The 27,967-nt window shown below is 46.5% G+C and overlaps 1 protein-coding gene across 3 annotated transcripts in view; it reads right to left on the reverse strand.

The window, feature by feature from the left end:
- ARHGAP26 (Rho GTPase activating protein 26) overlaps positions 1–27,967 on the reverse strand; it is a 1,692,117-nt gene that overhangs the window by 1,084,102 nt on the left and 580,048 nt on the right. For all 3 annotated transcript variants that reach the window (XM_085618129.1, XM_085618128.1, XM_085618130.1), the window contains exon 11: positions 26,056–26,134. In XM_085618129.1, coding sequence (XP_085474255.1) covers positions 26,056–26,134 — 79 coding nt within the window. The remainder of the gene's footprint in view (positions 1–26,055; positions 26,135–27,967) is intronic.

Here is a 27,967-nt window from a genome sequence, read left to right on the forward strand (position 1 = left end):
CCATAGCCGAAAGTTAATGGAGTAGAGGAGAGTGGCATGGAGTAAAGTAGAGTGGAGTAAAGTACTCCACTCTACTTAACTCCACTCTAGACTACAGTGGCATGCCCCAGAGTGGCATGCCCCAGAGTGGCATGCCCCAGAGTGGCATGCCCCAGAGTGGCATGCCCCAGAGTGGCATGCCCCAGAGTGGCATGCCCCAGAGTGGCATGCCCCAGAGTGGCATGCCCCAGAGTGGCATGCCCCAGAGTGGCATGCCCCAGAGTGGCCTAGACTAGAGTGGCCTAGACTAGAGTGGCCTAGACTAGAGTGGCCTAGACTAGAGTGGCCTAGACTAGAGTGGCCTAGACTAGAGTGGCCTAGACTAGAGTGGCCTAGACTAGAGTGGCCTAGACTAGAGTGGCCTAGACTAGAGTGGCCTAGACTAGAGTGGCCTAGACTAGAGTGGCCTAGACTAGAGTGGCCTAGACTAGAGTGGCCTAGACTAGAGTGGCCTAGACTAGAGTGGCCTAGACTAGAGTGGCCTAGACTAGAGTGGCCTAGACTAGAGTGGCCTAGACTAGAGTGGCCTAGACTAGAGTGGCCTAGACTAGAGTACAGTGAAATTGTGTGTAGTGGCATAGAGTGGAGCTGAATGTTGTTGTGTGTTGTAAAGGGGCCTAGAGTTAAGTACATTTTCGTCGAGTGTTGTAGAGTGGGGTGGTGTAGAGTGGAGTTAAGTAGTGTCAGAGTGCAGGGGCAAATAGTGTAAGGGGGTGTAGGAGCAGAGAGTGGAGTCGACTATTGTAGAGTGAAGTAGAGAGGAGTGGAGTTGCGTCGCTTAGAATGGAGTAGAGTGGCATAGTGTTGTGTCATAGGGTGGAATGGTGTAGAGAGAGGCGAGGGGTAAGGCATGTCGCAGAATAGAGTGGCCTAGAGTAGAATGGAGTGAAGTGGCCTAAAGTAGAGTAGCTTTTAGTGGCATGGAGTGAAGTACAATGTTGTGGAGTGGAATAGAGTGTTGTAAAGAGGCCTAGAGTGGAAGGGGCCATAGAGTGGAAGCACAATGTTGCAGAGTGGAAGCACAATGTTGCAGAGTGGAAGCACAATGTTGCAGAGTGGAAGCACAATGTTGCAGAGTGGAAGCACAATGTTGCAGAGTGGAGGTGGAAGCACAATGTTGCAGAGTGGAGGTGGAAGCACAATGTTGCAGAGTGGAGGTGGAAGCACAATGTTGCAGAGTGGAGGTGGAAGCACAATGTTGCAGAGTGGAGGTGGAAGCACAATGTTGCAGAGTGGAGGTGGAAGCACAATGTTGCAGAGTGGAGGTGGAAGCACAATGTTGCAGAGTGGAGGCACAATGTTGCAGAGTGGAGGCACAATGTTGCAGAGTGGAGGCACAATGTTGCAGAGTGGAGGCGCAATGTTGCAGAGTGGAGGCGCAATGTTGCAGAGTGGAGGCGCAATGTTGCAGAGTGGAGGCGCAATGTTGCAGAGTGGAGGCGCAATGTTGCAGAGTGGAGGCGCAATGTTGCAGAGTGGAGGCGCAATGTTGCAGAGTGGAGGCGCAATGTTGCAGAGTGGAGGCGCAATGTTGCAGAGTGGAGGCGCAATGTTGCAGAGTGGAGGCGCAATGTTGCAGAGTGGAGGCGCAATGTTGCAGAGTGGAGGCGCAATGTTGCAGAGTGGAGGCGCAATGTTGCAGAGTGGAGGCGCAATGTTGCAGAGTGGAAGCGCAATGTTGCAGAGTGGAAGCGCAATGTTGCAGAGTGGAAGCGCAATGTTGCAGAGTGGAAGCGCAATGTTGCAGAGTGGCACAGAATGTTGCAGAGTGGCACAGAATGTTGCAGAGTGGCACAGAATGTTGCAGAGTGGCACAGAATGTTGCAGAGTTGCATATAGTGGTAGGGTTGTGGTGTGTCGTAGGGTGGAATGCCAGAGAGGCGTAGGAGTGGTGTAGTGTAGAGTGGCACCGAGTGAAGTGGCACAGAGTGAAGTGGCACAGAGTGAAGTGGCACAGAGTGAAGTGGCACAGAGTGAAGTGGCACAGAGTGAAGTGGCACAGTGGAGTGGCACTGACGTCAGTTCTGTAGACTACTTTTCGCGGCAGGAACGCAGAGCCATGCAAGATACTGACCACTGGTGCATTGAAACTAGGGCCCTGAAAGGGATGACCTTAACCCTAGAAATCAGTTCGCAGAATGGGAAGGATGGGTGTGGCGGTAAGGAATCTATCACTAACTAATGTCTCTTACAGATATATCGTTACCGAAGGTAAGTAACTTGTGCATCTGAAAGAGACACGTTAGTGATAGATTCCTTACCTTAGAATAGATACGCCGGCAATACCAACCCCGTTGGTGGGTCTGCGAACCAAGATCACACCAGAAAGTCACAGTGAACAGAACGGCCAAAGAAGCAGTCTCTCCGAACTGGATTGTCAAGGCAATAATGCTTAGTAAAAGTGTACAGCGAGGCCCATGTGGCTGCCTGACAGATGTCTTGCAGGGGGACACCACGTCCCAATGCAGTAGTAGCTGCTGTCGCCCTGGTAGAATGGGCGCACAACCCCACCAGGGGTTCCTTTTTAGCCAGAGAATAACAGTCTTTGATACACAAGATGACCCAACGGGAGATAGTCCTCTTGTGTACAGCCCAGCCTTTCTTGGCGCCTACGCAGCCAACAAACAGCTGGTCATCCACCCGGAACTATTGTGTGTGATTCAGGTAAAATGAGAGGGCACGTTTTGGGTCCAGACGGTGGAGCCTCTCTTGCTCTCTGGAAGGGTGCGGAGGCGGAAAGAAAGTGGGCAAGGTGATAGTTTACCCGATGTGGAAGGCAGTAACAACCTTTGGCAAGAAGGAAGGACGAGTGCGAAGCACAACCTTGCCCGGATGAACAGACAGAAAAGGAGGTTTATAGGAAAGAACCTGGAGCTCACTCGCGCAACTAGCGGAGGTGATGGCCACCAGGAAAGCAGTCTTTAAAGTCAGTAAACGAAGAGGACAGTTGTGAAGCGGCTCAAAAGGAGCGCACATCCAATAAGAAAGAACCAGATTCAAGTCCCACTGTGGCATCACAAACTGAATAGGAGGGAAAAGGTGAGTAATGCCTTTGAGAAATCTATTCACAACAGGGGACTTGAAAAGAGAGGGCTGATCAGGGAGCCTGAGAAAGGCTGAAATTGCAGAAAGGTAGCCCTTAATAGTGCCCAGAGCAGAGCCCTGCTGGGCCAAAGAGAGAAGGAACAAAAGGACTTCTGAAAGAGGGGCAGAAAGGGGATCCACAGCCTTTGCTGTGCATCATGCCACAAATTTGTTCCACCTGCAGGCGTATACCAATTTAGTGGAAGGACGCCTGGCTGCCAGAATGATATCACAGACTTCAGGAGGCAAGTCAAATGGAATCAACCGTCGCCGCTCAGTCTCCACGCAAGAAGGTAGAGGCTGGACAGGTTCGGGTGGAGGACCGTCCCCTGCTGCTGCAACAGAAGATCCTCCCAAAGAGGCAGTCGGATCGGGGGATCCACACTCATACTGAGTAGCTCAGGATACCAAACTCTTTGAGCACAGTCCGGAGCCACAAGAATGACTTGGGCCCAGTCACGCCTGATCTTCTTCAGTACTCCAGGCAGAAGTGGTATAGGCAGAAAGGCATACAACAGACCGCAACTCCAGGAACATGGCGGCCAGCTAGAAAGCGCGGCTGCGAGCTCCAACGCCCCAAGCATAGATATCGGCACTTTTTGCGAAAGTTTTGGACTAAGGTTAGGCTTTTGAGGTCTCTGAGGCAGATAAAATTACAACTTGCGTGTCTGGAGCCGAATTCATGGTTCAGTTTGTGGCTCCTCTTTTTCGCGGCTCTGCTGGACTGGGTGTCGGCTCCCCTGCTGCTAGGGAGTGTGCGGCTGCTTGGCGTCGGCTCATCATTGCTGCGCGCCACTCGTCAGCTGTGGAGAGGTCGGCTGGCGGTGGCGTGCTCGAGTTTCCGGGTTGCGGGGGCAGCCAGAGTGATTGGAGTGGTGTGGGAGACACACGGGAGTGAAGCAGGACTGAGCTTGAGCCTGGAACGGACTGGCATATCTAAAACTGACAAGGAGCTGAGAGGGTCGTGAGGGGTATTGTTAGTGGAAAGAGGTGGGGGTGAAGTTCACTCACAACTGAAGCAGGATATATTTTCCAAGCCCCTGATTTTAACTCAGAAAGGGAGTTTGGACTGCCATATGACCCAGGGAAGCAGAGGTCTTCTCAAAAAGAAAAAGAATATATATAAGACCGGAGACCTAGATAGACAAGGAAAGGTCGTAGAAGAGACAAGACAAGATCAAACGACCTCTGAAACATTTGATAATACCCCTAAACTCAGTATAGTAAATGAAAAAGCGGGAACGGCTAATAATAGATATTCCTTGAGGAACGCAGAGTGTGCATGGTTAATAGCTCAAGGAAAGGGGGATCTCAATAAGGACATAGGGATAGGTAAAACACTAGTTTCGCCCCCCTTGGTAGTACAAAGAAAGCCTGCTGTACCGCAACAAAATAACACGGATAAAGTAGAAAAGGCCTCAAGGAAGAATAAAAACTATCCAGGAAAACCCAGAGTTACACCATCTCTGAGATCATATTTTAAAATAAGAGAAGCAGAGCCCTTAAGTAAACCCCCATCATCGGTCCTTCAAGCTGCTAAAGCTACCATGGCTACTTTAAAACCCTCTGGGTATATGCGGAAGTCGAGACGAACCTCTCCACTTCCAACAGATATTCTGTGTTCATGGAAGATGACAAACAAAAACAAAATAGGGAGTAGAGAGGTACCACTCGTCCGAGTGGTGGAGGTGGATACTTCCTCCCGGTCAGATGCTGATAAACATAGGGATCCACCCGTTGGTTGAGTATGTCAAGAGACTCCCACAAGAGGATTATATGTATCCCACAGCCGTGGAGAATACAAATCAGTTGTTTAAATACCCCTCACACACCAAAAGGGCCCTTGGTGTCATGCTTCATCATAGGGGTCTTCCCGCCCCTCTACGGGACGGGGCGTGCTACGACCTACGTCTACGCGGGAGCACTGTTATAAATGAGACGACTATGTGTGATGCGAGGGTGTGAGAGGAAGGGTCAGGAGTGGATGGAAACGTGAATTAAAAGAATACCTGGCTCTTTGGTCTAAAGAAGTTTATTATACTGTTTGAGCTGGTATTAGTAAAATGGTGGGGGGGAGGAGGAAGTATGCCTCAATGAGCTGTGCCTCCTGATGGTGCCGACATGTTTCGAAGCTTCCCCAAGCTTCTTCTTCAGGACCTTAAGGATCCCTTCCTAAAACTCAGTGATGTGTTCAAATGAAAAGAGTGAATAAATCAATGTAGGAAGAAAATAACCTCCTATGGTTAATAATGCCTAGATAGGTCTTATATGGTCCATTAACTTGCTGTAAAGAGAAAATTGCCTCATGAGCTCGAAACCGGGTGGTGGGATTGCCCACTCGGCTATGAATCCCTGGAATAATATCCCGCCAAATCAACCACCCCGGTCGGCTCCATGGAAGATGACACGGGTACAGTTATCGAGGAGCACTCGACACATACTTCTTTGGGAAGTGAACTCGCCTCCAGTTCTCATATGACAAATGCACAACCTCAAATGCGCAGTCGAAGGAGAAGCTCGTAGACGTGAGTTCAATGTTAATTGACCTCTCAAAGATAAATTTGCTATATCGGAAAACAACCAAGTCAAGATACAGGAGGCATGTGAGAACCTGGAAACTAAAATGGCTGATATAACAGCAAGATTAACAATAATGGAGACAGCGATTGGAGGTCTGCAAGAGGAGGTGAAGAATAACCAGAGAGATTCAAACCTTAATAAGTAGTGAGAAGGAGATCAGGGACAAGTTGGAGGTGTTAGAAAATAATTCCAGGCGAACAACCTGAGGCTTCTAAATCTTCCAGACAGGCTTGAGAAGGGAAACTTGAAAGACTTTGTGGTAACCATTATTAAGGAGTCAATGGCAGAATTCCAAACATGGGACTTGGAACAGGATATACAAAGGGTACATAGAGACCCATTTAGACGGGACCCAAAAAGAGATATTCCAAGAAGAATCCTGTTAAATTTTGGTACTTATGTTATTAAAGAGGCAATACTCTCAGCCGCCCTCAAGGCAAAAACTTTCCAAAAAAATGATTGGTCCTATTCTATAAGGACAGATATAGCGAAAGCCACACTAAATCGCCAATGGGAACTTGGGAAGCATATTAAAACCCTGGAAGCATATTAAATCCCTGGAAGCACTGGGGGCAACGGCACAACTAAAGTTACCTGCTAGTTTAAAAGTCATGTGGAGAAATAAAATGCATAACTTTAGGGAGGTCTGAGGTTGAAAATTTGATTGACTACATAAACACTCAAAAAGGCACACAATAGATATCACGGAAGGGGCAGGCGCGTCGGAGCTCCAAGAGGGGCAATGCGTCACCCCATATGGAGTAAGGGAGGGTTCACCAGGGTTAGGGGGTGGGTTAAACTTGAGGAATGTATTTTTTCACTTGTAATTATGAGCACTGGGTGGTGAGCATTAGGGAAAGAAAACAAAATATCCTCATACATGATGTGAGAAGTTGGCCTGGCATATGCTGTCTCCTAGTTATAGGGACACCTTGCACCAGTCCAATTAGACTCTTATTGATGATAGGTTTAAGACAACCTTTAAAGAAAGCTATCCTAGTGGTAGCTGTGGAGAGCAGCCTTCAGGCTAAGTCTTGAAGGAGTGTTAAGCTTATTGTTTTACCATAATAACCTCTTGAATAACCAAATGAAAGAGTAGCTCACACAGGTATATATATAAAATATATTTATTTATTCTAGACAGAATCCCACAGTCTCTTTATGAAGCTGTGGCAAAGTTACAATATCAAACAAGCTATGATAGACACAATAAATAGCACTATTAATATTGGGCCCCAGGGGGGGACCAAACCATATACTAAAAAAGTGGTATAAGAACCACAACAATTCTACAGGCAATGCCTAGGGCATTCAGGATCGCTGGCCCCTTAAGAATCCACCCCAGGTTATGAGGAAGGGGACCCACGTGAGGCGCGTGCAGTGCAAGTAGCTGCTATCGGGATCTCTATTACAGCCTATGGAGAATGTCGCGGTTGGAAATAAACAGTTTAAAAATACTTCTAGCAGGAGTACAAAGTTAAAACTTCAGACTTAAGCTTTTGAAGAGACCACTACCACGAGAGTACCGAGGTACCACTGTTACCTGCCCCAGGGAAGCCGGGTGCATAGGTTGTTTCTGCTGTCGGGTCGCGGGCTGATTTTCAAAGGGAAAATAGTCAAAAGTTCTGCTAGCCAAAAGCGTCGATGATGCCGTGAAGATCAAAGATGTGAAGATTGTAGAGAAGAACCTGAAAGCAGAGGGGACAGAGTCTGGGTCACGGCAAAGTGACCAGGAAGCTCAAAGCAAAGAGCCCTTCGATGTCGGGTGCTTCAGGTGGAAGGTGGTGTAGCTTGGATCTGCAGCTACGGGCTCCGGGAGGCTTCAAGGAAGGCCAGCTTCAGGAGGGCGACTGTCCCACGTCGGATGAGGGTCGCTGCGGTGTTAGTGTCCGGATTGGATCCACTAAGCCTTGGCAACCGCAACCCACGAAGAATAAACAAATCTGCTACAGTGCAGACCCACGAGGTCTGGGAGAGGTCTCCTTCGAGGAGACTGTAGAGCAGGCCTGGAGCAACCAGGGGAATTCTTGATTGTAAAGATAGACCTCCGCTAGGGCCCACAAGTCGAGACAAGGGACCGCGGGAGGCGGCAATTTGGCGTGCGTAAAAGGGCACCCACGGGCCACCGGAGGGGGCTAGGGCGCTGGTCTTTGGCACAATTGCTGTAGAGTGGTTGGCTCGAAAACGTGCCAAAGCACAACTTCCGCACTGGTCAGGGTCGTGTGCTACGCAAGAGGTGGCCGGTGTCCTGGGGTATGGGGATCTCGGCACCCACACGGTCCACGGTGCCCAAACTCGTTGAGCACACTCACTGGCCTCTGGGATGCGCTGGAAACCCACCTCAAGGGTTCTGGAAGTCGTCGAAGTTCGTGAGAGCAGCGAAGTTCCAACCGGGTCACTTGCAGTGTTTCAGGTGCCTGCCAAGCAGGGGGATAACTCCTTTATCCCAAGGGAGATTTCTTCCGTCAGCTGGGCAGCAGCAAGTCGAAGGTCAAGACTGTAAAGTTCAAGATTAATCTGAGGCTCTGGGGCCACGTTATTCACCTTTATCCCCAAGATTAGGGGAGTGTCCAGAGTAGAGTCCACCAATGAGAGGTGAGGCGGGAAAGGGTGGCTACACCCTCTCCCCTTTGTGTGTTTCCCACCTGGGCCAGGGGCAGGATGTCCCTGAACCGGTTCCAAGCGGTGTATGCAGAATGAGGCTTCTGCAGCTGCCTACGTGCAACTCTGAAAGGACATTTGGTGAACCCACCCTGTTCCAATCCACATTATCCTGTCTGGGGAGATGCTAGCACCTCCCTGCCACAGGAGCCCTATTGTCCAGCTGGCGAGGCTGGGGCTTTCCCCAGCAACAGCCAGCCAGGGTCGTGTAGGTGGCGGGTAGTAGCCATTTTGTACTGCTTGTGCACTTTTAAATTGGTGTCTAAAATCTGCCGCTTTTCCCATATCGCCCCTCTAGCAGGGGGGAATCGTACCCTCATGACCATGGCTTGAGTGGGGGTATGATTCCTACATGTTTGACACCAAACACGATATGGTTCTGTGTAGCCATTCTCAAGTTATCGCGTTATCGCGATAGACTTCTAATGCGGTTAAGAGTATATGGTATGGCTACACTACAAACAACCCAGCAATGATTTTACGAAGGTTGCAGAGAGGCCCTACTCATGTAGGGGTCCCCCCTCACAAATACCTCAGCACCTTGCCTTGTAGGATTACCAAGGCCTGCTATGGGGGTGACCTATGAGAGTACATGTGTTGTAATGGGGTGGGATATAGGGTACCTATATCCCTGTAAGGGGTGCTAGCACCACCTTACCCAGACTACAGTAGTGGTCTGGTGGTGTCAGTTTGTATGGCTGTCCCAGGGTGGCACAATAAGTGCTGCAGCCCTGGTAGGCCTACTGAGGGACCCATGCCCTGGATACCATCTACAAGGGACGGTCTGGGCATCCTCAGCATCCAATTGGGTTGTACCTAAGGTACTTCACATTAGTTTTAGGGAGAAAGCAGATAGGCTGGGGTCCTGGATAGCAGGATCCCAGCCAGACTAGTCAAAAACCATTCAAATACCAGGCAAAAAGTTGGGGGCAACCATTAGTCAGATTCCACCTTCCTCCACATGACATTGACAATATACCAGAAGGAGGGCATCAAAGAGCAGGGGTGAGGGGGAGAAGAGCATGAATACAACCAGAATACTATCCTGGAATGTTAATGGCCTGAGAGTACACAGGAGAAAGAGGAAGATTTTAGAATTAATTAAATTGGCTGAAAATTATATAATTATCCTGCAGGAGACACGTTTACGACAAGAGGAATGGGAAGGGGTACTCAAATCAAACAAGTGGATAGCACATTTGGTATGCTCCAATGAATCATACAATGTTAAAGGACTAGCCGTATTATTCAAAAAATCGGCCAATGCTAAAATAGAGAGCTGCAAGGTGGATAAAGGGGGCAGATGGGTCATAGTTATTAAAATCGATAAACTAGGATTCACTTTGGTAGGATACTATGGCCCCAATGTGGACGACCCATCCCCTCTTAATGAGCTGTATAAGCACCTCTTATATGTTAAATATAATATTATTATGGTAGGAGACTTTAATATCTTAATGAATCCTCTACTTGATAGATCATCAACCAAACATACAGTAAATGCCCCAAAAATGAGAAAGAGCATACAGCAATTAGTAAAGAACTTAGGCCTAGTGGATATTTGGAGACATAATGCTGGCAATAGACAAGAATTTACGTATCGAAACAAGAAATATTCACACGCGTCAAGAACTGATTTATTTCTTGTTGATGAGAGATTAGGGAAAAACAATCTTACGGTTACACATCAACATGAGCATTCGTCTGATCACACGGCAGTGAGGCTAGAAGTTTCTATGGGAAAAAATTAGGCAGAATATAGATGGACACTAGACAGAACACTTCTGGGGAAACAGTGGTTGATGTTCTAAAAAAAAGATGTGGCTGAGTTTTTTTTTTATATAAACCAAGAGTCTGCAGCGCTACACATGGTATGGGATACTTTCAAGGACTATCTTCGGGGGAGACTTATAAGCTATGCAGCCTTCAATCAAAGAGGGGAAAAGAGAGGTGAGAGTACGAGGATAAGATTAAAAAAGCACAGGAAAGTCTCTTAGGTTGCCATAATACTACTTTAAGATTCGAGCTGCAGGGTAAGCTAAACAAGGCTAAAGAACATCTAGCAGAATTCCTGGAGAGAAGGATTAAGGAGCAATGGGATGCCAGTAAAATGGCTCATGTTGAGTACGGCGAAGGATGCGGGAAACTCCTTGCATGGAAGACAAAGCAAGATCAGTTAAGAAACAAGATCAAAAAGGTACAGGATACTGCTACCCAAGAATTACGCGAGGACAATTCTAGTATATGTGAGGCATTTGGAAACTTTTTTCAAGATTTATACACTGAGGACACGAGGGCTTCCCAAACACAATCAAATCAGTGGTTGGATCAGGATCTCTTACCTAGGATAAACATTAACCAACAAAGTTTGTTAAATCAGGAAATTACCATTTCAGAGATAGAAAAATCCATTGCCCTTTTAAAGAAAGGGAAGGCGGCAGGACCAGATGGCATTCCAAATGAACTCTAAAGTTCTGAAGGAGGTCTTGGTCCCACATCTCCACAAATTACTAAATTCCATTTATGTTCATCATGCCTCTATCCCAGCTTCGTGGAAAGAGGCAGTTATAACTTTAATACTAAAACCTGCAAAAGACCCCCTGAAATGTGAGTCTTATACGCCAATTTCTTTATTAAACAGTGACTACAAAATCTTTACACACATTTTAGCCACAAGGTTAAGCACAACACTGGGGGACATTATACACCAGAATCAAAAGGGCTTCATGAAACAGACAGCTGAAGTACTTAACACATGAACTAGTTACCGCAATTGGCATAGCTACCATAACAAAATCACCGCTAACTATTATAATGATTGATGCTGCCAAAGCATTTGATAGAGTAAGTTGGCCTTACTTATACAAAGTTATAGAACAAAATAATCTGGGTACCAACTTTTTAAATGCTATAAGATCAGTTTATGAAGCACCAACAGCGAGGATAGCGGTAAATGGATATCTTTCACCAAAGATCAAGATAGAGCGTGGGACCAGGCAGGGCTGTCCCCTGTCACCTTTACTATTTAATTTGTACATAGAACCACTTGCCAGGAAAATTAGATCAGAACATGAGTTTCCCCCCTTCAGATATCTGGACTGGGCAATAAAGAGAGCACTGTACGCCGATGACCTGATGATATATACACCGAGCCCGGAGACATTACCCCTTATAACGGGCATAATGGAAGCCTTTGGGACAATCTCTGGTTACCTAGTTAATAAGGATAAAACCAAAACTATGACCTGGAACGGCTCAATAAACACTCCATCAGAAAAGACAGATTAGATATTTGGGTGTTAAAATAACCAAGCATCTGGATAAAATAGCCCTTATTAATTTTAAGAAACTTCATTTGGAAACCAAGATATTATTAGAATCATGGCTGCATATGCCTTTGTCAATTTTGGGTACAGTCAATTCGATCAAGATGATGATCCTCCCTAAATGTACCTTTATTTTTAACACCTTACCACTACATTTCAAAACGGAATGGTTACAGAAATTACAAAGTGAGTTGAGTGGTTTCGTGTGGAAAAATAAGGCTGTGAGAATAGCCTGCAAAAAATTGTGTAAAAAGAAAATAGATGGGGTGGTGGGGATCACCTTGCCTGACTTTAAACTATCATTGGGCTTTCCATTTTAAAAACATCAGACATCTTCTCATGGACAATGCACAAAATATTCCCCCACACTTACTGGTCTTAAGAAAGAATCTCCCGGAGGAAGGAAATTTCTTTCTATTCAAATACGGTCACCCTAAATAAAATTCGGTTCAAGGTGTTACTAGCAGCCTGCAAGGTGTGGGTGCAAGTTAAGCAAATTATAGGGATACCATATTATAGCTGTAAATCTCCAAGCTGGAACTCACCAGGTACCCCAGAATGTCTGATGCTCTAGCTCTTCCTTTATTAACGGCGAGTCTGGCAAATTGGGGGGGGGGGGGTGGGGGGGGGGGGAGAGAGTTATTTTAACACAACTCCCTTATACCCTGGAACACACTTGCATTAAAAACAAACTTTACCCTATCAAGATTTAAATACTTTCAACTGACAAGATGGGCCCATAATGAACCGCAGGTTGGCTTGGAGACAGAATGGGAGGGAGAGTTTGTGAAAAACCTAGCCTTTAAAAAGGAAGTATCTAAGTTGTACTGGATGCTGGTGGAGGCAGAGGAGAGCACGCTACCTGCGCCAGAGGAGATAGGGAGAACGGACATGCCGGGATCAGATATCCAAACCTTATGGCAAGTATCATATGCTGCACTTTGGTCTATTTTCAGACCCGCACCTTTGAGAAGAAGCCATCTCATTACTCTATTCAGAGCTTATAGGTCCCAGAAGAAACTGTTCAAGATGAGTGGAAGTAAGAGAAGACAATGTTCCAAATGCATGCTAGAAAACGCTGATGATGTTCACATGTTATGGCAATGTCCGGTAATCCAAATCTTCTTGCACGAGGTGGGTGAGTTTGCCATAAAAACACTTGGGGCTAAAATACAGGTAAGCCTTGAACTTGTTATATTTGGAATTTTACCTAGAGGTGACAAAAAATACATAGTAAATAAATCTCAAGCACACTTATTTGTATTGATAATCATGCCACGTAGAGAAATTTGCACGAAGTGGGTACCACAGGCTGCTCCGTCACTAAGGGAATGGATCTTGTATGTAAGGAATACCTGCCGGGCAGACTGTATTAAGGGATCAGTTAAAGGGACAATGATGCGGGGCCCAATATGGGCGACATAATTAGAAAATTATTAATGGGGTTTTCACCATTCGGGGAATATAATGGAAATGTCACTTAAAGTCCAATGATTACGGTATACTAAACTATGTTGGAGATTGGTCAGGTTGTTTATTTCTCCAGATATATAGTTCAACAAAAAGGCCATATAGTCTTCCTGGAAGTAGTGTGCTGGCTTGGTCGTCCCAGTGAGTGTGTACACAGCAGAATAAAAAAAAAAAACAGACCGCAACTCCACTCATGACGAAAAGCATCGCCAAGCGAGTGCCGCCTTTGAAGTTTCAACGCGCAGAACTGCTGACATTGCGCGCTCTCTTTGGTGGCGAATAGATCTAACCAAGGCTCTCCCCACTGTTGAAAGAGACCTTGCGCCAACTCCAAGTGAAGACGCCATTTGTGATCCATCATGCACCTGTGGCTGAGTTTGTCCGCCCTGGCGTTCAAAGAACCTGCCAAGTGTTGAACCACCAAGGAAATGCCTTGAAGTACCAGCCATGTCCAGAGACGCAGAGCCTCCTGACAAAGGGTCCATGACCTCACCCCGCCTTGCTTGATGCAGTACCACATGGCGGTGGTGTTGTCTGTGAGCACCTGCACTACTCTCCCCTTGACAGAGGGAAGGAATGCCTTCAGTGCAAGTAGGATTGCCTGGAGTTCCAGAAGGTTTATATGGAGCCTGGACTCTGCCGGAGGCCGGAGACCAGAGGCCTCTGATCTCCGCCTCTCCCATGTGGCCGCCCCATCACAGGAGGGACGCATCCGTCACCACTGTGTGCTCTGGTTGGGGAAGAGAGAGTGATCTGCCGCTGACCCAATGCTGGTACGTGAGCCACCACTGCAACTGTTGCAGTGCCCTCCTAGATCTGGACGTACTCGGACAAGGTCCCCTTGATGCTGCGCTCACTGAAACTTCAGGTCCCACTGCAGAGCCCGCATATGCCATCTGGCATGATTGGTCAGCAGGATGCAGGAGGCCATGAAGCCCAGCAGCCTCAAGGTTATCCTGACTGACACCCAGGACAAGGGCCGAAAGATCAGAACCATAGCCTGAATGTCCCGGGCTCACTGTTCGGGATGATAAACCCGAAACTGCGCCATGTCCAGAACCGCTCCGATAAAGAGGAGCCTCTGAGAGGGAATCAGGTACAACTTCGGCACGTTGATGGAGAACCCCAGCAAATGCAGGAGGTCGGCCATAGTTTGGAGGTGGGAGACTACTACCTGGGGCGAGCCCGCCTTTAACAACCAGTCGTCGAGATAGGGGAAGAGTGAAACCCCTGATCTGCGCAGATGAGCTGCGACCACCGCCATCACTTTCGTGAACACCCGAGGGGCGCTGGTAAGGCCAAAAGGGAGCACGGTAAACCAAGTGCTCGTGGCCCACCATGAACCGTAGGTGACGCCGGTGGGCCGGCAGGACGGGGATATGAAAATAAGCGTCCTGCAAGTCCTACGCTACCATCCAGTCTTGCGGGTCAAGGGCAGACAAGACCTAAGCAAGTGTGAGCATCTTTAACTTCTCCTTCCAGAGGAAGTGATTGACGTTCCGAAGGTCTAAGATAGGATGCAGGCCCTTGTCCTTCTTTGGAACCAAGAAGTAGTGGGAGTAACAACGACCTACTGATGGTGTTGGAACGCGCTCAATGGCCCCCTTGGCCAAGAGGGCCGCAACTTCCTGCTGGAGAAGTGCCAAGTGGTCCCTCGACATGCAGTGGTACTGAGGTGGCATGGCTGGAGGGGTAGACTCGAAGGGGAGGGAGTAGCCCCTTCGGACTATCTGTAAAACCTACCTGTCCGAAGTGATGGTGCACCAGTGCACCACTGGGGGAGGTGAAGGCGAGTCCTGCCACCCACTGGCGTTTAGTGTGCCTGAAACACTGGACTAGGAAGGTTTGGAGGCTGTGGTGGCAGGGGAGGTGGTGGACTGACCCGTCCGCTGGTCCCGTGACCCACCTCGGCGGGTCCCAAGTCCGCGGCTGCGCTGAGACTGTTGCCGCGCAGGCCTGTGGATTTGAAACAAACGTGTTTCGGCACCTCTTCCTTGGCCACAAAAGGAGCAAAAAGCAGAAGCCGAAGGAGTGCGCGTTGCCGAAAGGCCCAAGGACTTGGCCGTAGCCCTTGAGTCCTTAAAACGCTCCAACGCACTGCTTTGTCGCCAAAAAGGCGAGTGACATCAAAAGGCATGTCCATCAGAGTATTCTGGATATCCCCAGAAAAGCCAGTTGTCCTCAGCCAGGCATGACGGCGTAGTGCCACTGTTGTGGAAATCGCTCTGCCCAGTGAGTCGGCGGTGTCAAGGCCACAATGAATCGTGAACTTGGCTGCGTCTCTCCCCTCAGCAATAGCTTGGCAAAGAACCATCCAGGCCTCCTCCGGACACTGAGGCAGAACCTGTGCCACTGTATCCCACGCAGAGTGGGAATAACGGCCCAAGAGGCATGCAGTGTTCAAAGACCGCAACCCTGAACTGGCGGAAGAGAAAATCTTCTTCCCAAACTTCTCCAGTTTATTGGATTTCCTATCCGGAGGTGCGGAAGGGAATGCGCTCGGGGACGCAGAGGCTTGGGACCAAGCTCTCATGGGTAGGGTGTTGGGAGAGGATAATGGGGTCGCCCGGGGGTCGGGCGGTGGCGTCGGGCCACGCTCCTATCCACAGGAGCCCCTGTGTTGGGCCTGGACCAGGTGCCCAAAAGAAAGTCTGAAAGTGAGTCATTGAAGGGCAGCAGCGGCTCCGCAGAGAAAGCCGCCGGCCAAAGCACTTCTGTTAGTAGGTTAGTCCTGACGGCCACTGTAGGGAGCTTGAGGTGGAGAGCCTCGGCTGCCCTACGCACCACCACTGAATAAGTACCACCCTCCTCCGTAGCCACGGTAGAAGGAGACAGTGTGCCAGGTTCTGGAGAAAAATCGAGTCCACCTGCGTCCTCCAAATCCTCTTCCCAGTCTGGGTCTAACTCGCATTGGGCTGCAAGAGGGTCTTCAGACCCCTCCCAGTCCTCCCCGTAATCCAGAACCTGCTGGGCAGGCGGAAAAGAAGGAGGAAGAGGATGGAGAAAGGGACAGAAATTTGCCATAGGCGTCGGAATCTGCGTCGATCGACACCGGTCCGGCACCGTCTCCATGTCGGGGTGAAAGCTGGGGACGGCATCGGTCGGGGAGCTGGCCGGCAGTGGTGCCGTAGATGTCAGTCGTTTGAGGCCAACCGACATCAGCTGGGATCCATGCATGGATCCATGGGGGTCTCATGGCGCCGAGGCCGGAGCCATCGATTACGTCGCGGCCGGAGCCGGCGATGAAGAAAAGAGAGGACCCCAAGTCAGACCAGCGGGGCCCGTAGGCACGCCGGCGAGGCCCGACAGGCCAAATAGGCAGGCCATGGCTGACAAACTCCTTCAGCTGGGCTGGAGTCACCGACGGACCCGGAAAGGGCGGGTAAGCCGTCGGCAACTGCGTAGGCTCCGCTGGAGCCACAGGGGTGGCACCACCTGCACCCTCAGTCGTGTCTCGCGACAGGCTAGGCAAAGAGCGTCGTCGCTTCTACGACTTCTTATGCTTCGCCTTACCTGATCCCGAGGGTGAAGACTTCGTCGAACGATGGTGGCAGCTCCGCAACTGGTCCCTCGACCTCCCACAGGACCTTGAACAGCGCGAAGCAGACTCCCCGGCCTCAAGCAACTTTCGGAACTGCTCCCGCAAAGTTTTCGGAGCCATGGCCCCGGCAGCCGGGGCATGACGCGGGGTCATGGTCCGTAGAGACTCGCGGTGTGGGTCCGTCAACAACATCGTGCGGTGACAAGCCTCGCAAGACTTGAAACCGGGCATCCCTATACACCAGGAGTCGAGACTCAAAAGAACGAAGACAAAAGTCCCAAAAAACTCAGTCAAAAATTGACTGGGGTTACCGCTGTCTCCGGCGCTTGCTTGCGCGGAAAAAGAAAGAACTGACGTCAGTGCGGGAGGGCGGCATCTAAGTAGCTGCCGCGACGTCATACCGGTGATCAGGACGCCTACTACGAACGCGGAGCCGCACGACGCCACCTTCCGACGCGCAGGGGTACTGCTGACGAAAACTTTCCGGATCCAGTCCGACACCTAGGGGTAATTGTAAGGTAAGGAATCTATCACTAATGTGTCTCTTTCAGATACAGAGTATCGTAAAGTGGAGTAGACTGGCATAGAGTGTTCTGAAGTGTCGAAGAGTGGTATGTCAAACAGGAGTGCGTTGAGTAGAGTGGAATGACATGAAGTGTTGTGGAGTGGCCTGAAATGAAGTAGCATACAGTGGTGTGGAGTGTGGTGAAATGGAGTGGAGTGTGGTTGAGTAGAGTGTCGTACAATACAAAATCAAAGAGTGGCGCAGATTTGAGTATGCATGGTGTTAGCGCACTGTCATTACAGACAACACATTTTCAATTGCAATGACCATTACATTTGTACATAATGTTTTACTGAGAAAACTATACAGCGGACTCAAGAAACCTCGTAAGATACGATGACATTGAGACTCGGCCCACGAATAAGTACTTATCACTGTGACCCTTGCCAACCCGGCCATACATTGGGGACAATGCTCGGGATGTTAAGAAGGGGTGGGAATGTCACACAATGTCGTTTTTACAACTCTCACTATTGTATGGTGCGATGTGGCTGTGTACTGTTATTGTATACTTAACTCAAATGCAATAAATAAAGGTGTGATATAAAAACTAAAGTGCACAATGTGTGGAAATGGCATTACCTAGTGTACTGATTTGTTATGATCGTATTAAAATATTTTTTTCCACAACACTTTCGAATTAACCCTCAAAAAAGTGCCACATTAGTGCTTTCCTAATTCTGATATGTCCTGAAATGCTTGCACAGTTCATTTAAAGACATTTATATTTTGTTGTGTGCTAGGAAAAAACGTTTTCTTTCCCAGTAACCGATAATCACATAAATCTTCTTTGAAGTAGAAAGAAAAGTAAACACCAAGGTCTCTCAGACAGAGTGTAACAGTCGACCTCTATCTTTGAATGCACAGCAAATGAGAAAAAGAAAGAAAAAAAATTAAGACCAGTTTACAGAAAGCGAGGACTCGTGGAAGAATACAGGGAGGGATAGTGAACAAGCTTTTCCTCCACAGAGACATGCCGGACAGCTTAAACAAATAAAGGTAGCAAATAGGAAGCCAGAATATGTCATTTGCAAACCACAAAGCCAATGGCAAGCAAGTGATGGAATGCATTCACAGTGAAACTTTCAGAATGCCCACAAGAAGTCGTTTTGCAACCAGACAGCTGTGCAGTCTGGTAGGCTTCGACCTAATGAGCCTTTAAACTCATTCCACTGATGTCCCTGCAACTGTTCAGGGCTTTCCCACACAAGTGCTATGGGAAGGACATGAAGGACGAGGAAAATACGAACACTCTTGAGGCGCAAGTCACAGGAGTGGATGAGGCTGTTCCTGAACCCTTCAGTTTGTAATGCCAGAGTTGGGCCCCGCTCGATGCTTCACGAGTCCCAATGTATGCTCTCTCACCTCGACACGCCCTAGTCCTTCTCCCCCAAAGGCCTGATCAACTGCATGCAGGGATGGGAGTAGCAATGGGAAGAGGGTGGTATTTAAATTGGGCAGCAGCCCCTAAAAACGTTACCACCAGGAATTTTTTTTTAATTAATGATGGGAATATGTACCATTGAAAAATACCTTATAAGCGCATTTTACCCGCCTTGAACCCAAGCTATGGCACTGCGCATTTCGTGCTTTATTCCCCTCCATGCACGAGTAGCTCTGCAAAGCGTGAACCATGGCAGCCTTAATGAGAAGCCAGGCTCAGTTCTTTCTTTTGTAGGTGTTGGATGTAGGTACAAGCAAAGGCAGCCACACCATGCGGAATGCATCAACCCTACGGCTCTCCCCGACTCCTGAACATCTGTAAAATTAATCCGTCGCAGGCCAGCAGTCAAGGTTGACGTTATGCTGCCTTTAGCTCAGGAAATCATTGGGAGCTTTTGCCTGCAGCCCCTGAATTTCAGAAGTGGGCATTCCCAGCATTAATCTGCATTCCCTACCCCAGAGAAATTCGAGCAACTGGGTGCCCTGTGCTCCAGATGAGCAGCACAGATGGAAGCCTGATCGCACGCACATCATTTCTTGGAAACCGTAAAACACTAAGGCGCATCTGCTTAAACAAACAGATGTAGTCAGTCAGTGTTTGAAGAAGGCCTGAGGTAAGGAAGGGCAAAGAATTCAACATCCTAGATTGGCATTGTAGAGGAGTTCAGACCAATAAGCCACAAACAAACACACTGATTGGTTTCTGTTCTTCAAAATACTGCCAGATCCTTTAATTATGTCTGAGAAAACATCAATGTGGGTGCACCGCTTACTGATTCACAGGCACACACAAGCGAACGGCAGTTCAGACACGGTTGAAAGCTCGACACTTGCAACAGAAACAAACTTTGGCAAAGCAAACAGGTATGACAGCTTTTAGCTCGGCAATGCTTGTTTTGTCTCGTCATGGGTTTTGTAATATTTTATTGCCGAGAAAGCTGCTGAGCCCTCGCCAATGTTAAAAAACAAAAAATGCCCAAAAGCAAAAATACTTTTTTGGTTTAAAAAACCCCCACACATTGCCAAAGTAGCTCTTGGCGCTGAAGGGAACTACATTGTGAGTGTATGTGCTCCTTGTGGAAGGGGAGAATGCGGTCACTCAGAGGGAAGTTAGCCAAATGGCTGAAATGGGCTAAACCATTGCCCTCGGTGTCTGCTTCAGCAGGTGAGGGAAAAGTAATGGCACCCCAACAGACAAATGGATGAAGAGGGCTGGCTGAAAGCCTCTATACGAACATTTTATGTATAACTTCGGTCAAATAAAAGGTTTGCTAATGCCAGACATAACAAAAATTACAGCTTCTCTCCATTTCACAGTCAACTTCCAAAAATGAATGAATTCACTGTCGGTGCTGGCACCTCAAAAAAAAATGAGATGGTCGACAGGGCCCGCCATTTTGACAGGTGATAATTGTGTGGATTTATCCTGCAAGGGAATAGTTTGAGTTAACACACAGCCTGGACTTGCACCAACACTTAGGAGTCAAACAGGGCTGTCCGGTATAACAGTAATGGCATTTGTAGCAGTGAATTCATAGCAGCAGTCAGCATGTCCGGACTCGTGGAGGAGACTTTATATCCGCACTCCGAGAGGTGTACACGACATGGAAACCTACAAGAACTGCCTTAAACTTCCCACTTGCCTTTCCTTTCATATATTTTTTTCTAAATCTGGAACAATTCCTATTCAGTTGCGAGTTTTTCCGCATGGACCACGTGGACTTTTGCAATCTATGATCACCTTAACCCTGATGAAAGGGCTTTCAATGTCCTTTTCCTCAATTCCCGAAGGTGCAGGGACCAGTCAGCAATATATTACCGAAGAGTGCCAATGTTCCCAACAAGTAAGCGCTTTAGGTAGGTGGTCTGGGACAGAATGCTGAACTACCACGCGATTCAGTCAAGAGGCTTTAATGGAGCCCAGAGTGAAAATACCCGAGAGATCCCTATCACAATCCTTCATTGTGGAGTATCATCCCAACAATCTATCTGCTCATTTCTGCATTAGGTACGACACAATCTCCAAGGTGGTACACCCCACTGCCTTCTACGGGTTTTTATTACCTCACTCTTCTCAGGGTTTCTCCTCCACTTCACCAAATGATGCTGGATGCCAACCTATTCACTGTAAGGTGAGGCACATGAGTGGGTATGCGTGGATCTTGGAAGGAGTCCATGACAGTGCGACTAGAGGTTATCAGCCCTATACCCAAATATCCGAGCTAAACCTAACATTTGTTATCTCTCGTCTAGTTTGAATCTGGTTTTAAGCTTTAAAGTCATGCATCAATAATATTGTACAAATCGCTCATACGTAAGAGGGATGTGCGTAATATTTGGTTTTTGCAGCCTGATGTAAAATGCATTATTCATTAGCACCGATGCAGAGATTTTCCACGCATCAACCAGAATTACGTTTTGCCACTGGGGCAGTCCCATTTTATTAACAAGGCCACTTTTGTGGCCCTTTACAGCAAGCCTGTGCCCTCTTAGGACCCTTCACAACATGATGGGCAGCACCCTGTGGTAGTCTTAATGCCGCTTTAGCCCTTTTCTAAACAAATAAGACAATTTGTAACCCCAGGGTTGCTTTTCATCAGGAGCCACTGGGCAATAAACCTAATACCGCTTTCTGCTCAGGCAAAACACACTGTTTTGAGTGTGTGTCACTGGGACAGATCATGTAATCTGCATGACTGACAGCAGGTTTTGAACTTCGAGTTCCCAATAATTCTGAAGTGACGTATGCAGCAGTGACCAGTGCAAAATGTCAATACCTGCGCCGAATTACCTCGCATTGGTGCAAAACTGGGCACCACAAGTATTAGCACGCGACCAGACCCACGAGCTGTGCCTCTGAAATGCTATTTTGGTGGCGCTGTTGCTTTAACACGGCCCTGGAACATGTAAAGATTTGATTAGTCTGGCGCACAGGGAACGAAACAAGCTAATGGCCAGTGTTTTAAGCCACCAGGCATCGAGACGCTGACGCCGCTTTCCTTTCTGAACAACTATGTTAAGTTTAAGGCAAATTACAAGATCAAAGTGTGGAAAGACCATTTAACTTAAGAGTGGGCTCCATTAAAGAAGTTATTGTACCACATATAATAAATACATGGCACGCGGCGGAATTCTGCTGCCGTGACAACGATTTTTAGATGTTGACTGCCACAGAGAGCAGTTTTTTTTTTTTTTTTTTTTTTTAACTACACGCAACTAGTCCTTTGTGTTAATTTTAACATTGATAACACGCAACAGAGTGGTAAAATGCCGTTCACAAACTGAAAATATTGAACTCGATGTAGTTTCGCGAAACTTTAAGGTATGTATTTGCTTTTCCTCTGGAATTTTTTTGTTTGACTTTTTTTTAACAATGGTTTACAAAATAAAAGCACTGAAAGCCAATAGCTTGTCACTCACATTATAAAAGCGAGACCTACTAATCTTAATAATGCTTATTATGAGAGATGTAAACACTAATGGAATCTATCTGTACAAATTTTGCCATTGCCTAATAACTATTTGTAATTCAAACCTCAGAGTATTACGCCGCAAAAATAATTATTAAGCTCCTGTACAAACCTAGAGAAATTTAGAATTACTCAAGTGTGCGTGGTGTGTACTGTGGGGTGTGTGCGTAAAGTACAGTTTTATGTTCTTGGAGCTATGGAAAAGTTTGATCTAAGTGGCTTCATATCTCAAAACCTACACCTTACTGATTATAGCGTGTATATCTAGAAATATTATTTTGCTGCAAAAATTACAGGCTGGGACTTCTTTCCTGAAATATGTTTAAGGACCCCACTATATTTTAATGGTGTGAAGAAGTTAACCTTTACACCTTATCGATGTATCCAAAGACTTCATCTAGTCTTACAAAGCTTACAAGGCTTGAATGGAAATCCTGCTCTCCCCACTCTTTTGAGAGTTGTGCTAGGATGCCAGCCACTTATAAAGTTGCCCCTCCGCCATTTCTGTACTATGTAAAACTCTAGTAAAGAAAATCTGGTTTAGTTACCCCCTTACTGTCAAACTGACCCTCATGCTTTTCTCCACAAATGCCATTCACCAGCTGCCAACGACAACCCAGTGAAAACCCTTCTTGGTGTCAAATGCTCTGCCAGGGGTTTATTATTTTTCTGATTTACCTTGTGACGGCTAGTTGGTCTTTTGTGTTGTTGGGCAGTGAACCTCAATGATCCCTGCTATTTTTGGGAAATGAATGCACGGCAACCTGCCCTTTTACTCTCTTCTGTTACTCTCCCCATTCACTAGCACTTTTGTGCACCATTAGATTTTCCATTTCAAGCCTCGTGATTGCCTAGTCCCAATATGAAAATGGCTTTGTATCACTTCTTTCTTTTCCACTTACCCATCCTGCAGAAGTGTGTTGTCCCATAGACTCCGGCCCCAGAAAAATAGACTATGGCAACCTGTGCTTCTTTTTATCACCTTATCCATTTTTTTTATTATTTTTACAGGGGGGGTGGGGGAGGGGGGGTTACACAACCATTCTCCTATATATATATATATATATATATATATATATATATATATATATATATATATATATATATATATATATATATATATATATGTGTGTGTGTGTTTTAATAATTAGGAAATTTATGTTAAGTCAGACGTGGGATCTCATCCAATGCTGCTCCATTTTAGTCCATTACAGCATTTTATTTTTCATGGAAGTGGTGTTTCCATTCAAAACTTGGAATTCCCCCTTAAACAATTTCCCCAAAAACAAAGGTTAAATGGATGTTAAGTTTACAAAGTGTAAATTATTTCCACAGCAAAAAAACAAAAAAAAAGACAGTCAATTTGCAAGTTAAGGTAATACCCACAAACACCAATCTCCCCATACTAACCTAAACTCAACTTCCACCAATGCCATTCAATCTTATTAAACACATTTTCATATACACAATAGCACATTATACACGTTACCGTATCTATAAACAATCAGCCATGGTTGTAATCGATTGTTCAAGGACAAAATCGTGTCCTAGGACACTACAATACACCAACAACTGCTATGTAGTGGCCCATAAGGACCAAGTTGCACCATAAAAAAACCTGTGATCACAGCCACAAACTAAATGGTGAGTGCAATGTAAAACAATGGTAAATTAGCAACACCGCCTCCCAAGAAACAATTAAACACTGCTTTTATCCAGTAACAGCTACTTATATGCACAATCAAACAAATACTCCCGCATAATTCAACATTCAGTCTCTCCATAGTCACACCCCCTGCCCACCCTCCACAAGTTATGGTAGGGGTAGGAGTAAGGCTAGGTTATAGTGAAGGGGAGAGGAAACTAGCAAAAGGTTTTTGGGTCAAAAACAATTTAATCTTTTTTCAAAGGTGATATCAGGTGAAGTAATTAAAAAAGTATTATATCATGCTGGATTACAGACAGGAAGTTAACCATTTGCTTTCCAAAAAGCAGAGGTACAATAGACTTCGAAAAGGGCATGGTCAGACAACATTAATTCCCGTAGTACTGTATGCTTTGTGTCTAGCAAGGGCGGTCTGCAAAGACAAAGGGGCAACGCTCCAAAAATGGCCTGTGGCTAAGACGGGCTTGTATTGTCTCTCCACACGAAAATTGCCACATTTTCTGCCGGAGGCTCTTCTGGAGAGGGTTACTGGGGGGGGGGGGGGGGGGGGGACCACAAATATTTAACAAAACTATTAAAGATCTTTACTGCCAAAAACAAAAAAGCAAACTGATTGTTGGAGTGCTGACAAAATCTACAACTGCTCTGCAAGGGTAGTGCATTAGCGCAAGGTTTTGTAAAAAAAGAAATATATATATATATCTATCTATCTCTGGCAACTCGCAACCTCTGACAATCTTCCAAGTAACTTTAGTATCCAACTCCTCGAAGGACTTTGCTGGTTAACGTAGTCTATGATTATATAGTGAGGCCACTGCCAGCCGGCACTTCCACTCAAAGACCTTAAAGTCTCAGCAACATAAAAAAAACACTTTAAAACAAGTAGACTGTGGGAGAAATTACAGTCCAAGTGTATGCATACACAGCAATACGGCTAAGTACAAGGTTGGACTCTGGGCCAGAAACAACAGGTCTTACTTTAATAATACATATAGGCCAAGTTATGAGAACCTCTGCATAAAGAGTGCTCCACTGGAGCCAGTGATCAACTACAGAAACAAGAGGCCGGGTTTCACGATGCAGCTTCCCCGCTTGTAAGAAGCTGAAAACTTACGGGTCACAATTCACTTTCTTTCAAATCTGCATTCATGCCCCCATATGAAAATGGAATATTACACTTACAAGACGTTTTACAATTTACACCTATAAGCAATCAAAATGAAATCACCACTACTTCCAGGAAACTCTGCGTGCAGGTGTCAGGTTTTGGATAAATTAATATCAGCGACAAAATGTCACTCTTTTCTGCTTCAGATATGAATTCAGAAAAAATAATGCATGGAATAATGCAGCCCAGCCGTACATTGTAAAAATATGGTAAGTACAAGAGAGTAAGTGCCTCTATAAGGAAATGGAACTTAAATGTAAGTTTCCATATTCGTAAAGTGTACCCAGTGGGGTAGAAGTTATGCCTTCTAATAAGAAGAGTCAGTAGGCGTCTGCTGTCGGAGAGGCTGTCTAACAGACCATGGATGGCACCAGCTTACGAGTCCGCAGCCTGAGACAAAGCGACTGGTGGACGCTTCAGCAGGACAGCAGAACCCGCCATTAATATGAAATATCTGCATCATTAAAGGGAGACTCATTTTTCACACTTCTTATAAACTCAATTTCGCATTTATGAACGATACATTTACATTATCACGTATATCAGTCACAATGTAAGAGGCAATTGATTTGCTTTGTACATTAAAAAGAACGATCTATTGGTCTTGGTCATGAAATGATGCACAACTTTCCCTGTCTGGGCATCTCTCGGATTTACTGAATTCACTGACCATTTTCATTTGCTGGTGGTCTGCATACGTGCAACATTAATAAAATATTTTGGAGCACTAAAATAACCTCTAAGAGCCATGTATTTCTACTCATGCTCACTCTGTTCACAGATGTGCCCATCTTCCATGTGGTGAGGGTTGACTCACGCAGCCATCTTGCCGGTTTACATAAAGGGAGGAAGTGTGTGTAGAGTCAAAAAAACAAAACAAAAAAAAGTATGACAATCTCAGTGCTATGTTCGTAACTTTCCCTGCCCTGTGCCTGGCAAGGTTCTGTTGTCCACCATGACAATGTCATTACATATTTCCACAAAGGACTTCCCCGAAATATTTGACACAAGGGTGGGGCCTATCACTGTCATTTTCACTCACCGGCTCCCGCCCATCCATTGCTTCCATCCATAGCCGCCTGTCTTCTTCAGAGAGAGCCTGCATGGTGATCACCCCAGGCCTGAAAGGAAGGAGAAAGAAAAGGTCATAGAGAAGGCAAAAAAAAAGATGGGACATCAATGTTAGATATTTACAACGTGCACAAAAGAATATGGTGCCCTGCTCCAAACAGCATATGACACTGAATATTTGAAATACCGTAGGCAAAGCAAGGCTTTATCTCAGCCAATGTGATGAAACTACGAACAAGCTAAACATTTATCCTGGGTGCATTTCTAGATTTTGAGTTTCTACTACGCAAGGCCGAGCATCCATCATTGATGTTGTCCATCACGGAAGAATTAGGTATGGATTGATCAATGGAGGGAGAGTAGAGATGACCTTTTCCATGCAATGCTATTGCAACATTGGTTCTAAGCACTCCCCATGCACACTATCACTGTACCTCCCTACACAAACAAATGCTCACGGCACAAAATCCCCCCGTTTCTAAACTGAACAAAGCCCTTTATTTCACAGTGTAGCATCGCTTCAATCAAAAGTTGCCCGTCCCTTCAGAAAGAGCTTGCATAAGGATCACACTAGGCCCTGAAAAGTGTCCAGGGGGACAGTTGCGGCTGCTACGGGACAGGGATGGGGGGGGTGGGGGATTTGTAACAAATAAAAAAGACTTACCTTGGAACGGCTGGCCAGCCACCACCTCCCCAGTGTTCTCTTCCTTTCTGTAGTCCGGTTTGCAGCAGGAAGCATACAGCACACAGGCTCCCCTGAGCCAAGCGGCCTTGTGATTGGTCTGAGTGCCGTCGATCGGTGCTCAGACTGGAACAGGGAGCCTTTGCATCTTCCTCACCAGGTTGTGTAATGCAGCCTGGTGAGGAACATGCAAAGTGTGCAAGAACTGTTTGGTCGGCCCAAACAGTTCCTGCACACTTTGGGAGTGCAAACTACTACTGTGGCAGAAGCGCCCCGCCCACACTGCATACAGGCCCCTGACTGCATGCAATAGGAAAAATACAATAATAATACGTGCCCCCCCCCCCTTTTTGCACAGTGGTGCAACACTAACACCTCAGCGAAGGAGCCACCACTGCCAGGGGAACCAAATCATTTATCCTAGTCATGCTTTCAGAAATTTGCACTAGCATTGTGGTAAGGGAATCGTCTGATTTCCCATTACCCTGTCACGGTTTGCTCACTCACTTTTTTCGTATATTATCCTTGCATTGAACCGAATTGTTAATAAACCTTTATTTTCCCATTGATACATTCGTGATCCCAATTTTGATTGCTAAAATTGTGGTATTGTACTCATTTAACTTCTATGGGACCACTGTTCTCTTTAACATACGTCCACCCTTGGTCCCTTCAGACTTTCAGGGTGTCCTTGTCCTTTTTCTGAACTCAAGCACTTGCACTCTTCACTCTCGAATTTGGCCATAGTCTAGAGCTCAGGTAGCATAAATGGACTCTGCCTTCACTCGTACATACCTTAACCACAGTAGCCCGTTTTCTTACTGGCACGAGAAGCTCTGCCTGGCTGCCACTAGAAATAAAATATAATCAACCACTCTTATTGACTGCAAGAGAGACTGTGAAATACTTGCATACATAAGGCGTCTAATCGCTCTCCATATAAAACAAAACAATACATGTATAACATGTTTTTTTAGTATATATATATATATATATATGTTTCAAATGTTCAGATGTCGTGCGCTCTCAGGAACAGAATAGTTCAACACAGATGGCAGAACAAACGGGTGTTTATTCACAACGCGTTTCGACTTTCACAAGCCTTGCTCACGTGAATAACAGTGCTACAGTGATAACAAATTAAATAAAGTTAGAGAGCTGTGAAAACAAACAATGGACCAAAAAATCATGGTAGCAGAAA

This window comes from Triturus cristatus, chromosome 7, assembly GCF_964204655.1.
Source record: "Triturus cristatus chromosome 7, aTriCri1.1, whole genome shotgun sequence".
Taxonomy (NCBI): domain Eukaryota; kingdom Metazoa; phylum Chordata; class Amphibia; order Caudata; family Salamandridae; genus Triturus; species Triturus cristatus.